At 46.4% G+C, this 16,279-nt stretch overlaps 2 protein-coding genes across 4 annotated transcripts in view; one reads left to right on the top strand and one right to left on the bottom strand.

Annotated features, from left to right (window-relative positions):
- LOC135907624 (papilin-like) overlaps positions 1–10,820 on the bottom strand; it is a 41,840-nt gene extending 31,020 nt beyond the window's left edge. The window contains exon 1 of the mRNA XM_065439314.1: positions 10,586–10,820. Within this exon, the coding sequence (XP_065295386.1) occupies positions 10,586–10,790 (205 nt within the window). The 5' untranslated portion in view covers positions 10,791–10,820. The remainder of the gene's footprint in view (positions 1–10,585) is intronic.
- The window catches only part of LOC135907626 (uncharacterized), a 92,248-nt gene that overhangs the window by 51,959 nt on the left and 24,010 nt on the right, over positions 1–16,279 (top strand). The gene's annotated exons all lie outside the window — the stretch shown is intronic.

Genomic DNA, 16,279 nt, shown 5'->3' on the forward strand with positions numbered 1-16,279 from the left:
CACCTGCTCTTGGGATATGCCGGCAACAACGGTAATGAAACCACCTCCGTCCGCGGCGGGTCCATAATCGGGGCCGTTGCTAGAGTACGGGAATCCTCGAGCTCGCTTCTTCCCGACGTTGGTTCCCCGGCTGCGGGGGCCACCGGGGACCTTCTCCGTCGGCATCGCCACCACTGCGAGACGGCTCTCAAAAGTTCACAGTTGGCAGACCAGCTCTGAGCCGCCAGCAAGCCGAAGATGCCGCCCTAGTCCGAGGACTTCGCGCGGCTCGATGAGGCCACCACAACAAAAACTGTCGGACCATTCCTAATTAAAGTTTCTTCTTCTTCTCCTAGTCCATTGGTACAAAAACCATCATCATCAGCAATTGCTCATGCCTCTGTAAGCAAGCAAGAAATGCAATGGCTCATACCCCCTAAGACAGAGAATACAAGCGCTCAGCAAATTGAAGCTCGCAGTGCATACATTCATTCAAATTACCCACACAACTGCATACGTTTCACTTAAGAACAAGCTCAGAACAAGCATCCGAAACGTCAGTAAAGCATTAGAAACCCCCTTCGGAAGTACGCTATGACCGTGGATTCCCGCCAAGTGAGAAACGTAGTGCAACGTGCGAGGCGGCGGGAGCAAGGCGTTCGACCGCGAGTGCTTCTTTTCCCCGCTGAAGGGATGAAACGTAATAATAATAATAATATTTGGGGTTTTACGTGCCAAAACCACTTTCTGATTATGAGGCACGCCGTAGTGGAGGACTCCGGAAATTTTGACCACCTGGGTTTCTTTAACGTGCACCTAAATCTAAGCACACGGGTGTTTTCGCATTTCGCCCCCATCGAAATGCGGTGGAATGAAACGTAAAGTTGAAGAGAAACGTCGTTGGTGCGAGTCTGACCCAGCTATAAGAGTGCGCGAAGGCGCCGCTAAGCGTCGAAAACGAGCCGAAGAAGCCAAACTGCAAAAGAGGCAACGTGACGATGCGAGCCGGCAACGCGGAGAGGAGGTCGACGCCCACAGAAAACGGCTTGTCACAAGTGTACTTAACACCGCGGCTAGTTGTGTCTTACAGGAAGTCCGACCCTTCCGAACGTATAGCTTAATGCGTAATCAAGTGTGCGGCAGCTTTTCGCACTCACGTGTTACAGGAATGTAGTGTGCTGCCCAACCTTTTTGAGACACACGGGTGGGTGATAAAGTAGTTCATAGCATACTTCCTTCAGTGGAATCCCGCGGCATGAATCAACACATGCTCACCCGGCTTTTGGCACGCAGTTCTGAAATCCATGGGGGGCCAGATATAATTGGGGTCCTCACAACGCGGTCTCGCTACTAATTCACTGCATAGTTTTGGGACGTGACGGCGAGCTATTTATTTAAAATGTATTGTAGCACATTGTCGGTGTAGACAGCTCAGGTCTGGAGCTATAGTTTCAGACTTCAAGACTAATGCGAAGCACTTATTAATTCATTGGTGAATTTCCAATGCCGCAAGTGAAACGCATATATTGAAGCGGAAAATTAAGGATTAGTCGAAGCTTGGCAGATAAATCCGCGAGCATTGCGATTGATTTCTTGCGCACGTGAAGGTCCGTTTATTTAGCATTTCTCTTCATTATGCCTGCTCTGCTATAAATCAGAGCCAAGTGCCAAATCAGTCCTCTTTGAATTTCACTGCAAAATTAGCTAGATGGAAAAAGTAAAATTGCGCAACAAATTTTGCCTAATCAATGTTTCGATTTTTTCAGGGTCATCAAGATTCTCTGCATACCACGCAATTTTTATTAAGAACTCTGCCAATAGTGCTTATGCCACGCCGGATTTTCCCGGTCTTTCCTTCATATCTAAAAAGTGCTGCTGTTCCTGTTTAAGCAGTCATCTTGATGAAAGCTTCGCTTAGAAAACAAACGAAAATGTCTAAGGGACTGAATAATACTGTTCGAATAATTATTACGTTGATCCCTAACTAATGCAGGCAGATATTGTAGATTAGAAATTCAACGAACGCAGTGCTAGATTAGGTTCAACGTAGAACAAATCTAATGAGCAATACCGTTGACACGTCTTCGCCCGTGTGTAGATGAACTGCAGTCCGTTTAGCTTAGCACTTGATTTAAATCCCCGTTGATACATGGTTATTGATATCAACTGGAACGTATAGTATAATTCATTACAACTTTTGACAATATATATGTATGCCTGCAATTGCCACTACTCTAAGGAGTACTTCTAAATGGATATATATTGGTAATTCACTGACTTTAAGATGCATGTGCACATTGCACAATAAAGTAAATCACTCGTAAGTTAATTACAAACATTCTTTTTTGTGAATGCTGCTTGTCAATAATTTCAGACCATGTCTGACTCCGCTATACGAATCATAGCAAAATAATTGCAATATCTACTAAAGTGAATGTTTAGAAATCATAGGCTCCGAAATATAATAGAAACTTAGTGACAGACCACTTAGGAGTGGGTAACCATTCTCGCGGAGAGAAACATGACGTTTCAGACACCTGGTGACAAGGCACTCAATACGACTGTGAATAAAACAAATGGTTACTGTAATATAGTCGGCACACAAGTGGAATGACCGTGTGTGTTTAATTAGCTTAAGAACAATGATGCTGACTTGGGCGAGACAGCGATTTAGGTACGGGTAATTTGATCAACGCAAGTTAATTGAAACCGTCAACAAATATCATTGCAGGCCTTGCATTATGAGCGATTCTACAAAACACTTCAAAACACCCAGCTTGCTTCCGAAACAAATGGATTCTCAGTAGCATATGAGCGATAGCCAACAAAAAAAAATCGTCACATGGAGGAGCAGAGTTCTTGTTCTCAGATATGCACTGGCGGAAAGAGCGTCGCAAGAGGAAAGAGGAAAATGTGGCCGTGAAAGTATTCATGATATGTACGGAGAGACATATACATGTAGTGCCTGAACCTGTTATCGCGTTCCTTGTTTGATGTATCACCAGTTGGGCCGAGTGTCGCTGCATATCAGCTCTGCAACGTTTGTATTGCAATTGCATTTGTTTTTATGTTACACCCCCAAGATCATTCCCATGCAGTCTGCAGGGTCCAGGGATCCGATGATAAACCACACGCTTGCCCTTCTTTCGGCAACAGCGTCCAGTTCGGCGACATCAACAGCCAACAAACATTGACAAAAAGAACAACTCGTGGCGCTCAGTCACATACTATGGTGCAGGTTTCGGGGAATTCATGATAAATGTATTTGAGAGTTTCTGGAATTGTCAATAGCTTAGTAGCAGTTCGCGTCTTTTGAACCACCTGCTATCATTGAACATTACGAGTCGGTGTAACAGTGGCCGCAGTTTAGGCGCATATTACAGAACCGCCTGTGTACCATGCACAAGTTCTCACATTCTTTTGATATATGCACGAGGAGGAGTGGCCAAACCTGCAAGGTCAGCAACGGCGCTGTGGCTAGCATGTCAGCAACGTTGCCTCCGTTCTTTGAGTCCATCCTCAGCGGCGGCATTAAGTACTGCCTCGTTTGTCGGGCATATACAAAGAGGGTTGGCCCGGCAGTAAGTGGTGAGGAGGTCGCATGATGACGACAAGGTAGCTGGAAGGACGGACAGCTCGGCGAACTGACAGTTCAAACCAAATTTTCTGCTCCTAGTCGCTGTCATGGAGGCAGAAGACGCATAGAACGGGGTTCCTGAGAAACGAAACAACCACTGATTGATAGCTAAAGAATAATAACAGAATGAGCGTCATGCAGTACATGAATGAGCAGCTGCTAGGTGTTGGAAACCTAATGCACTGCACCCATGAAAATATGTGATCAATTGTTTCAGCTTGTACTGGCACGTCGTTCCCGTGCCGATTCTGCTTCACTAGCCAAGATGGCGTCTTCGAGCCCCATTTTCGTAACTGTGGACACCAGTTTCATCTACACAGATCTTGGGGCTAGAATCGGCAGGATGCCACTGGGAGGCATTATCCACTGCGTGAAGCGTTCTGGGTTCGAAGGCGTAGATGTTGTGGTAGTGGGCCTGATTCCAACCAAAAGAAGACCCCAGGCGGTCACTCACATAAAAAAATTGGCTACTGCCTGAAAATGGTGGCGAGCACGCACAATGTGCCTGTGCTGTTTTAGCATCTTACAAAGTGTCTCGGATTTGTGTCTGTGCTCTCACAATGAAGGTCAAGTTTACGTGTGAAAAGAAGTATGCTAGGCCGTATCAGCATTGCTCTGTAGGCGTAATATATGAAATACCTTTAAGCTGTCGCAATGCATCAGCCAATCTGTCCTGGCTAAATACCAAACAATAGAACACGTGAGTGCTATAAGGAATGAAACTACTTCATACTTCCTCTTCCAGTGCGCTTTGTGGGGCCGTATACCACAATTACCTGGTATGCGCATTCTGAAGCGAAGAAGCCGTGATACGGTGGCTCCGGAGCTAAGGTACGCATACTGTGTCATAAAGAGGGTGAGTTATGCATCAGTGCATCTCGTTTTACTTTGCAAACACGAGTATCCCGTTCTCGACATAGCTAATCGATAGCGCCTTGTTGAGTGAGTGAGTGAGTGAATAAACTTTTATTTGGTCCAGCAAAGCGCGATAAAACGCGCACCTGGCTAATCCCACGATGGGACTGACAGATCTAGTCTGCCGGCCCGATCGCGGGCGCGCTGGACGGCCAGGATTTGATCCTCAAAGACGGGACTTCGCAGGAGGGCGTCCCACTCTTCCTTGGTGAACTTCGGGCCCAGCGACCCGCACTCCCAGAGCATATGAGGCAACGTAGCTACCTCACCACAGGCCACGCAAGAACAATTGGTATAAACCTCTGGATATATGCTATTAAGGGTCGCCGGATTTGGGTACGAGTTCGTTTGCAGAAGTCTTAGTGTGACCGCCTGCGGCCTGCTTAACTTGGAGTGAGGCGGGGGGAAAACCCTTCTCTCTAAGTAGAAGAATTTAGTTATTTCGTTGTGTGTGAGAGGAGCGTCTCGGTGTCCGGGGAGAGAGTCACCCGACCCGAGGGCAGCGCGGTCGGTAAAGCCACGCGCAGCCTGGTGGGCAGACTCGTTCAGGTTCAGAGGAACCCCCTCAATCGCCCCCACGTGTGCAGGGAACCAAAAAATCGAGTGCATGGAGGTGTTGCCGTGTTTGGCGCCTTTCAGAATTTGAACTACCTGCCGGGCTACCCGGCCTTTCTGGAATGCCCTGATGGCGGCTTTCGAATCGCTATACACCCTGTCTCTCCGACCGTCTTGCATGGCGAGTGCAATGGCCACTTGCTCGGCCACCTCTGGGTTCGTCGTCCGGACGGAAGCACAGTTGATAACTTTACCCAGTGTGTCAACGACGGAAACTGCAAAAGCCTTGCCGTCACGGTATGCAGCTGCGTCCACGAAGCTTGCTGCGATTTTGTCCCTGTTTATTTGCTTTAGCATATTCAATGCTCTTGCCTTGCGACGACCTGCGTTGTGAACGGGATGAACGTTGCGGGGCAAAGGGGCGACCACGATCTTCTCCCCTAGTTCTCTGGGGATTTGGGTGTCTTCAGCCAAGTTCTTGGTTGGTGCAAGTCCGAGCTCCTCGAGGATACGCCTGCCGGCCGTCGTGGTGGACAGCCGAGTTAGCTGGGCCCGTTCTTGAGCCTCGGCTATCTCCTCCATGGTGTTGTGTACGCCGAGCCGAAGCAGGTCCTCTGTATGCGTTCGGACGGGCAGCCCGAGGGCTCTCTTGAAGAATTTTCTAATGAGGGCATTAAGCTTTTCCCGCTCGGCTCTGAGCCAGTTGTGCATGGCCACCGTGTAGGTGAAGTGACACAGCACAAAGGCGTTGATGAGCCGAAGCAGGTTGTCCTCCTTGAGGCCACGATGTCTGTTCGTGACCCTTCGGACAAGGCGAAAAGCATTGTCGGTTTTCGCAATTATCTTGCGTAACGCAGTGCCGTTGCCGCCGCGTGATTCTATAAACATACCCAGGACTCTGATGGTCTCGACCCGGGGTATCGGGTCACCGCTCCGAGTGAATAGGTGAATGTCACTTTCCGAGACCGGTTTCCAGCCCTTGGGTCTGCGCCCTTTTTCTTTTCTATAAAGGAGAAGCTCAGATTTGGTCGGGGAGCATCTGAGTCCGGTGGGTAGCAGGTACTGCTCCGTGACGTCTACCGCCTCTTGCATGGCGCTTTCCACTTGCCCTTCGCTACCGCTGGTGCACCAGATGGTGATGTCGTCTGCGTAGATGGTGTGTTTGATACCTTCAACTTGGGCCAATAACTAGCGCCTTGTTGGCGCCCAGTTATTTTTTCATTACTATTGAATCTGCGCATTCAAACATTCATTACATGAGAACGGTGTTTGTGAAATAAATTTAGTGGCAACTTGGCGCTCTCTGTCCATTTATTCTTTCCTCAGCTAACCACTTCTGCATCAAACATCGACACATCCCGAAGCTCTTTTCTACTCGCAAAACAGAAGCCTGCGGAAAGTCTTCTCGATAGGAAGGCTACATGCGACTGAGATCAGCTGCGTCATGCATTGCACGGATTGTAGTGCACTTCGGTGCCCCAGTATTTCAAGATGCTAACCGGCTCAGGAAATAAAGCTGCTGAAACCGGCAGCATGTACAGAGCACGCTATGGCATGTGCAAGCACAGTAATGCCTAAGCACCACGTGGCCTGGCCAACAAGAAGGCAGTAACCAAGAAACATTCCTCATCAGTGTGTTCATCGGCTCAATTCTGGGGCGCTATAACGTAAAGCTACTCCTCCAAGTTTCTCTATTGCAGTTTTGCAATCAGCACTGCCTGATGGGTAAAAAGTTTCACTGGCCACTCCCACTTCGCCAGCCTTTCACGCGGCTTTACGAAAACGGCGAAAACTCATGGCGTCAAAGTGAAGTTTACGCGTTAAGGACGAAGCAATATGCGGATACAAATCCGGATACTGCTCCGTTCCGAAAGGAATAGAAGATGCCTACCCAGCGATTGTTCTGGCACTAGCTTCTCGGAGTGGCCGGGGAGCATGGATGTATTTGCGTATAATACAAATTTTATCGTGGCAGTATAATGTTATCGAACGCCTTTGGCACGTATACGACGTCACTCTGCCAACACTTCTTTGCTGAGGGTCCGTTCTTGCGGCATTTTTAACGTTCCGTTGCACGTCACCGCGATTTTCTACCTGCCACTGCAACCTTAGTAAGAGGAAGGAGACAGATCGCAGACGTCGGCATGGCTCTGTTCATCCAGTTATCTATTTCCACTGCGCTGGCTCGGCCCCATCAAAAATATCTCCACTTGAGCGTGCTCCTCTCCTCTTCGCAGCCAATTCGATACGGAAATTTGCTCACTGTAGGCAACCCTATTTGCTGTGCAAGCAAAATAAGTGACCCATAAAACAAGGACGTGTTATATTGGGCTTCTCAAATAAACCTGTGAGTTATCATCGAATGCTTGCTTCGCTTGTTGCGCAAATTTTACGTGAGTAAATTGGAATAAAAACAGATTGGAATCGTTTTACGCAACAGGGCCCCTGTATACTGGAATCAGTACACTGCAACAGTGTTGAAAAGCTGGTCTGCTAGTAAAGATTAATTGTGTGGTCTGAGAAACCGCGTCACTGAAAAAATACCAGCCTGCGCGAAAAACGCAGCACAGTCAAAACGTAAGCTGCTGGAGCTGCCTCCTCGTAGCTCCTCGCAGTCTACTTCAAGATGGCTTCTTCAAGTGGTGATCATAGAAGCAAGCGGTGTACTGTGCACTCATTTATCGTAATAGAGTTAAAAATGGTCTGTGATGGTGAAAAAATACGTCCCGCAGAAACTCTGTGCAGCAACATAAGATTAGCCGCACATGGCCCGGCTGATACTAATGGGACCATGCGGTTTGTACCATAGTGGGTGTATGTTGTACATCCGCCCATCATGGCTGAGTAGCTCTGGCTAACACTGCCAGGACTAGGCCTAGCACACATAAATACCCAAGTTGGTGGACGCATTGATAGCCGTCGTCGTAGTGCAAATGGTAGTGCAACGAAAGCGTAATACGGATGTTGTGGTTTTGGCTTCCACCGGTGACAAGTTATCTTTTCGTTTACTTTGATTTCCTTTCGCCCACGCCTCTGTTATTTTATACATTTCAATTTCAACTATAGCTAATTTCCCCGATGCATTCCTTGGCTTCATTGTCTGTTTGCTTTACGTGGTCATAGTTAATAAAACGGAGCCACCCGGTTCCCCCTTCTTCGCTCCTATGCAACAAGGTACAAAGGGCAAACCATAAGATGCGCGACCGCTGTCTGCAGGAATCTAATCTGAAGTCAAGAAAGCCAGTGAGGCCTTGCACAGTTCTCTGTGTGGTTGCGTTCCCCCGTATGAATATACGAGAGGTGTAGATTACAGATCACAATAAGTGTACCAGAATAACCATACACGCAATTGCCGTACCCAGAGATGGCGCCGTGAGCAAACCTTCGATTCTTGGTGACGGACATTTGATACCTGGGTAGCGCGACACTTAATGTTCATTTGAAGGTAGTTTATTTTGCTCTTGAGGAGGAGAGAGTGGAGGTGATTTATATATTTGTTGCTTTGTTGCCCACTCGTCTTGCGATTGGTCTCACAGGCTCATGAATTGTTTATATATATATATATATATATATATATATATATATATATATATATATATATATATATATATATATATATACCATCATCGACAACATAGGGGAAATTACTTGTACTTACTAATTGAGTTAAAGAAATGATTAATTACTGGCAACGAAAATAGATGAAAGAACAACTTGCCGCACGTGCAATGCGAAGATGTGCGATCGCTCCCCACTTGCGGCAAGTTATTACATGTGGAATGTTTATTTTTGAGTTTGATTTTTGTTTTTTTATTTTGGTGAAAGCGAGGCGAAAACTCTTTTGGAGTGCCCGTATAGTTTCTATCACAATAAAATGCGCCCACTCTGCAAGAGGGCCCCGAAATCTCAACTGCAGGAATTGCGTCAACGTATATGTGCCCTGTATTCGGCGGTGCTTAATTTCAGCTACGATGCCTCATGACTAACAAGGACGTTAACTGTAGCTACACACCAGATGTCCTGAGCCCTTAGTTTTGGAAAAATATTATCATTGCCATCAACAATAGAAACGAATTTTTGCAATGTCAGTTACAATTACAATTGGTCTAACGCGGAGGATGGCTCCATATTATGTACATTTATATAGCGTTGTACCCTAATATAGCCTCAAACTTCGTCGAACATAATTGGAAGAACAGGTACGTTTGTTCTGACAATTAGAACGTAGTAAAATAATCAAAACCGTTAATGCATATCTGTGGCAAACCTCTTACGGATGTTCTTCCGCGAAACTCACGCGGCAAGGTTTTGTCTTAAAGCAGAGTGCACATAAATACTTTGTTGGGCTCGCAAAAGACACAGAGAAAGGCAGTATGCAAAACCAAAGCACATGAAAGCATTACTTGTTTGGACTACAGAAACGCCAGCGGATCAAGAACTAATCAAGTTGTCGACACACAAGGCCGCCAAGCAGCCAAGCAGCAATTCTAACACCTCCCGCATAGGAGAGAAGTTGGCTGGTTTGCAGAATAGGAAATGAGGTAATCTGTGCGTACTATACCTATAGGGTAAACGGAGGCACAAGCGACACTTCGAAGCCAAGGCAAGAAGTGCCAATTCCGGATTCGTTTCGTAACGACAGTTTTGCAGCATAGGAGGAGGGTTAATGACCCCGTGTTCCCGGGTGCAGCGTTTTAAGCGGAAACTGGGTCAGTGCGCGGCGCAGCATCTGGCAGATTTCAGTCAGCGCATAAACACGTTCAACACGAGACCGAAGCTAATGAAATAAACAAATGCACGTAATGGTTGAAAAAAGATGTACGTCAATTGAAGAAAACTGATAATGACACTTCGATAGATAGTATGCCAGCATAATATGGCACTCTACCGCATAGCATAAATAAGTAATAAAATATAATACGAACAATCTCAAGCATTCCAGCTTCGTCAAAGCGAGAAATGGTTTACTCGTGTCACGCGAATTCTTTATGTTCAGGCAGGAAGCGTTCACCTGGGAGTCACTGTTGGTCTTTATATTATAATGCAGTGCTCAAGAGCTACTAATTAAAAGACCATGATAGCGTATAGAAGACTAAGGCTTGGCTAGAAGCACGAAGAGAATACAAGCGCTCATTTCTATCTGCGTCTTCCAGTATATGTCAAACTCGCTTATCTTTTCAATCAATACGGACCAACTTACAACAAGCAGCAATCAGTAACTATCCCCCCTAATTTACGTGTAGAAATCAAACAGAAAAAGCAAAGCAATCTGCAAACACGCCCCTCTGCTCAAATGGAGTATATCAATCGCCGGGTGTCACAAGTCCCCAGTTTCGGAAGAAAGAATTTAGCCAACGCGGGCTTTCAAGGCTTCCCACCGTGCAAGACCACCACGACAAAACTCTTTCTCTTCCCCGCTTCTCCCACCCCCAAACGCTAACGCGGGAAAAAAAATGTGTGCAATAAAGAACGAAGAACAAGCATTCCGTGTGCACTCACAGAGGGTCTCGTACTCCAAGCAATCCGCAAGTCCCGCCACGAGAACGGAGAGAATCCACTGCACGGGCCGCATCCTTCTTTTGGACCGAGCGGGGTTCCCCGCTTCGTTCGTCGACGCGGTCTGGCCGATGAAAACGCCCTCGCGTGCACGCACGCACACACCGAGCCCCCTTCCTTGCGCTGACGCCGGCCAAGCGACCCGCATGTGCGTATTCGTTTTGTGTTGCCCCTTCTCCAAGTCGCCCCGCCCCGCCTCTCTCTCGTCCCTCCGATGTTTGCTTCTTTCGACTTAGTGCGGCCTCCGCGCCGGGTCCAAATGCGTCTCCCCTCTTGGCAGCACAATGCCAATGTCGCAAGCTGCCCGAGAAAGGTGCCGACGATGGAGGGCGAGGGGAGGCGATATCGTATCGTGTGTGTGCTTCTCTGGGAATCTTGCACCTTTTTCGCGGTTCCTTTGCAGTGCATTTGCTTTTATTTATTCGTTTACTTGTGTCTGCTGCGTTCTTGGGGACCCTGGCAGTGACATCATCATTTTTTATTATATTCTTCGGTGATCTAGCCACTGACGGCCAGAGATATTGCTGGCAATATTAAAGCGACATAGAGCACGCACCCGTCAACGCACGACGCTTAAAGTCACAATGTGGGTCAGCGCCTAAAAACCGAAGGGACAAGATTAAGCGAAAGGGCAGCGTCATGATCATTATGGCGACGATTACATTTCGATTAACGCCTCGATATATACGTAATAAACGTCTTCATTCTTTTGTGTCTCTCTGAACGGCAGAACTGCTTTGGAAGTAACGGCACAGCAAAGTGAGGTTTTGACGTTTAACTGGAGACTTCCTTTTTGAGCAGGCGTTTTTTTTTGTTTGAAGTTGGCGTCTGCGCGTTGAATTTGCGATTGGTTTACCTGAGAGTTGTGAGATTTCTCAGAAGAACGTAATGCAGCGCTCAATTGAAAGAAATGCAAATTTTATTCGGGTTTAGCTTTGTACCCGTTTTAGCGTATCGTGGTCAAAAGGCGGCCTAATGGTGAAGTCTCATTCACTTTTCCTTTCGGTAGAGTTATATACAGGGTGATTCAGGCAACTAGAATTACACTTTCAATATGGACGGGGTGGGGCTTAGGTGAACGAGACCAAATGTAGATTGGTCAAAATTGTGAATGCGTGAATGAATGAAGTTATTTTTTTGCATGCACTGAAGCAAACCAAGGAAGCAAACACTAAGCAGAGCTGATATCTTGCTCCTCTGCATAGCAGCGCTTTCGATCGTGTAGCTAAGCCAGGGAAGTGGCCCCAGCGTCAAGCGCACATAAGCACCTTCGTCTTGAAGATTAAAATCAGATAATATTATAAATAATGAGAGAGAGTCCCGCACAGAACACGAATGAAAGCACGCTTTCTTTAACGACTACCACGCGTCCTTCATTCGTTCAGACCACGATTGAGAGTCTTGCCATCGAGGTTCGGAAAGCACAGTTAAGCCACTTTTTCGTGCGTCGTGGGTTTTCTACAGAGCTCAGAAAAGAATACCCGCACAGTAGACACCGCAGAAAGCAATTTCATTTCTGGTTTCTGAGAACTCTGTGCAGCTTTTAACCTACAACCACAGTTTTCACCACACTTTTTTCAAGCTTTCCTACCAACACCTATGTCATAAAACGAACATTTAGAATATTACATGAATGCGGCTGACTAATTAGCAGACTAGCAGACTCATTATCCTCACTGAATACGAACGACTTCGAACACTACACCGCTAGTATCGTCCGCTCAAGGCGTACCGTTCTAATTTCGCAGGTGATTTCTAGTCACACGAAACACCTTGATACGAGTTACCTCCACTTGGTGGGTGTGCTGTGTCTGCGTATTGTGTTTTTTCTGTGTGCTGGTCAAATTAAACCTCTTCGGAATGGCAGTCTAGAATAATTTTTGCATCTACGTATAAGACAAAGTATATATATATATATATATATATATTTCGGGTTACCAAAAGTTCCTGAGAAGCCCTAAGTTCACTGAGAAGACTCCCGCTAGACTTAACAAAACTTTTTGTCAGCGCTGTGCATGGCCTGTGGAGGATGTGCACGTCTTGAGAAAGTGTGATGAGTTACTTCAAAATTTCTACGCGAAATATCGCCCCGAAGCTCTTTAGGCTGCTTTTCTTTTGAACTATATTATAAGGTTGAGAGGCCTGCTTTATACGTTACCTCGGGTAATCCCAAAAATCATGTTTTTTTATTCTTTTTTGCCGACTGGCTCAGTGATATCAGTTGCCGTAAAAACCAGGGTCACACCAGGGCGACGCGAGTGTAATCAGGGAGTTGTGGCATGCTCAGAGGCGCTTCCTTCTGGGTTAATCCTTAGATTAGAGCGCGTTTTTACAGCTCGCTGCGGAATGCTTACCCCATAACGTCACGTATGGAACACTTGATCTTCTTCGCCATTCGTACCTTAGTATGCATCGTGTACAGTGGAATTAAGCTAGCTGGACAACCATTAATTTCCTGTAATACTGCATAGAATATAGAATCAGCGAGCTGCATTTCTCTGCAGTGTCACGTTTGATTACGGGAACGAGCTGTCTCTGTCTACGGAGTTATACACATAACGGTCGTTTCACCATACCGTTAAGCGGCCGAATCACAATTGTAAAAGAAGATCGTCAACAGAACAGTCTAAACGAAGCACGAATCATCTCAAAGAACGTAGATATATATATATATTTAATCTGCAAAGCAAGTTCTTTTATATACCAAACGCACTGGCGTAGTCGAAAGAAGAGAAACACCAAAGTGGCTAGCTTCAGAATTTCCGCCAAATTGAAGTTAGGCTCGCAGTTTTCCAAGCACGTGTACATTCATGAGCACGCCATTGTATCCAAAATTTTTCACCAGTCCTACAGCTAAGCAAAACACACACAGAGTAACAGGTTGGTGCGTAGAAAGGCAGTCCTTTAAGAAGTTCATTTCCATGCACTTTCCGTACGAATGGACTGATCCGTTTGCGGTGCAACTGCACAAGATAAAGCGAGATAGGTTAGTGAGTAGGAAGACAGAATGTTCATAACTCTGAAAAATGAAATCCCATGGCAGAGGTATCTAACGTTTACAGTATCCATGAATAAATACATCCATAAAAACGGCAATTGGGCTACGCGAGAGGTTTTATTGGAGGTCTCCGTAACAATTTTGACCTCCAGAGGTTGAGAAAACACGCGCCAAAGCCAGTGTGCAGCATTTTCTTGACCGACCATCATCGCCTTCTTGACGCAACAAAACCGAGGCCTCATTATCATCCCGCAGAACACCTCAGCAATTGCGGAACCATGGCGCGAAGAAAAAGAAAGGGAACAAAACAGAACTGCTCTGTCAACTATTTACGTAACGGCCGGAAGCTGCAACACCCATTGTATCGCGCGCAAGCTGGCTGCCTCTCCCTCTTCCTGTTTGACGAGACGCGGTCACAGCCTTCGCAACGGTGCACCGTACTAGCGAGTTTACAGCCATAGACGTGTCGTAGGCGGCATTGGACGCACTCGGCGGCGTGCCTAGACGGCTGACGTGCCAAAGGCGGGAAGCGTGATGGGCCTCTACGCCTTGTTGACGTTCTCGAAGCTCGCGAAACAACTTCGCGTGCGAGTCAGACAGAGCTTAGTAAAGAAGAGCAGTGGTGGCGTTAACGTTGCTTTTCTTCTTTCTCTGAAAAACGTTGGACTACAAGTTACGTAACGGCATCCGTTTTGGATACTCGGAGGAGGAGGAGAGCGTACGTGACCACTGCCATTCATTCTTCATACGCTGGGAGCGACAAAAGTTAGAAAACGAAGCGGCAAACTCGGCGCCCGGCTAAATATAAGCGCTTGTCGCTCACGTTTCTGTCTAGGCGATTTAAAGCAACACCGGCCGCATGGTGGGCGGATGCGACGCAAGCTGAGCGCCCGCTTCTGTTTTCGTATGGGATTACAAAAGTTCACGCATGGATAATGGAATTTTGTGGTCCAATACGACGACTTTATTATGAGCTACGACGCAGTTAGGGGCACCGGATTGACTTTGGAAACAGGAAGCGAGAGAATCGAATTAAGTACCGTCAAGGGAATCATAGAAAGTTGTAAAAATCCAAGGCCCAGAACATGAAGGTACAGAAGAACAGTATTGTTGTACAAACTAGTTAGGTATTAAAAGCCACTTGGGGGTACTTTTTCTAATATTCCGTATTGAGCCTTTACCCCTAGCTTTCGTCGCTGTACCATTATTGATTAATTGCATAAATTGCAAGTTAGCTATTGAGGGTACTGCCTTGAGGAAAAATTTTAAAGGTTCAGAAGCGATAGGTGAACAGGGAAGTTGCCGGAATTTTAGTTAACAATTTTTTACCCTAAGACAGCGAAGAAAATGCCAAGTTTCCTAAATGGGGATGGAATTTATTGAGGAAGAAGGGGAATACGACATAAGTTGGTTAGTTTGTGCAGTTTCTTAGCCGCACTCTTGTGAGTTGCGACTGCACTTGTGTTTGTATAAATTACTATCTCCTGCATGACGTCTGCTAAAACAACCCAAACCCCTTGGCATTGCTTCAGAGAGGCAATTAACACCGCGTGCCAAACCTCTTTTAGCCAGACTAGTCACCTATCCATCTAGAGCTCGTCCTACAGCAGTAATTTTATAAAAACACTTTATTCTGCTTCTTTTTTACGGCAGTTTGCAACTTCCAGAGAGTGAAGACAGGAAAGAAGTTCAGGTTTCGGGCCCTGTCGCGAATCTGGTTGCGTAACTGTGCCTGATGACTCATTCGCCCTCTTCTATAAAAAGGGAACGAGGATCCCTTACCGTTGATCCAGAGGATCCTTGATGTGCGCGAAAGGGAAAGACGAAAAACATAGAAATTAGCGCTATTTATTTCTTCAACCAAAGTGTGCTACGCTAGAACTGATTTCCGCTGAGCGCCTTAGATGCAGTGATGGTCTACTGAAATACATACCCAAGTAAACGGCCTTGAACAAATCTTAGCCACGAAAAAAAAGAAATAGAGATAATGAGCGAGAGATAAATGTTCATTTTGCTTCATGTCTGGAGTAATCATACAGTTGGAGTCTTCCAGACGTGCTGCATTTCTTATGTACTGTGCCAGAAGGCTCCATCCACCATGTTCGTCATAAACTCTCAGGGGGCATGATTACTTTGGTCAAGGACTGAGGTCGCATTGGGAAGGTAGAAAAGAGGTGCTGTAGAGTGCATTATTAGTAGGAGGAAGCCCAAATTTGGTATAATAACGTATATGCCAACAGAGGCACTGATGGTCGCGAGGCCTTTCTGGAAGATTTTGTATATGGTCTGTAAGGTCATCCATGGCAAGGGAGGAAGTCTGCACTATCCTTGCCAGCGTGGCGTCCGTTCTGTTAAATGTGAAGGATGAGAAGCTAAATGGTGGCCTCTTCTCGAATGTTTTGTAGACGGGTCAATCGGTGGTTTTTTTTTCGGCATGACTTTGGCACAGTTCTCGTGTTAAGATTTTAGCGGGGTTAGGAGATCCCGGATTAACTTCACCTCGGGGCAACTTGTGGGCTTCATTGTTTCTTCCAATTTGCTGCAGAGCTAAGACACTGATGCTTGGATGCTTATGCGGATATGCTCGTAGTTCATGGAAGATGTCGTAGGAAAGTTCATTGATTTGTAACGCTCACCAT

The sequence above is a fragment of the Dermacentor albipictus genome, chromosome 10 (genome assembly GCF_038994185.2).
Source record: "Dermacentor albipictus isolate Rhodes 1998 colony chromosome 10, USDA_Dalb.pri_finalv2, whole genome shotgun sequence".
Lineage (NCBI taxonomy): Eukaryota > Metazoa > Arthropoda > Arachnida > Ixodida > Ixodidae > Dermacentor > Dermacentor albipictus.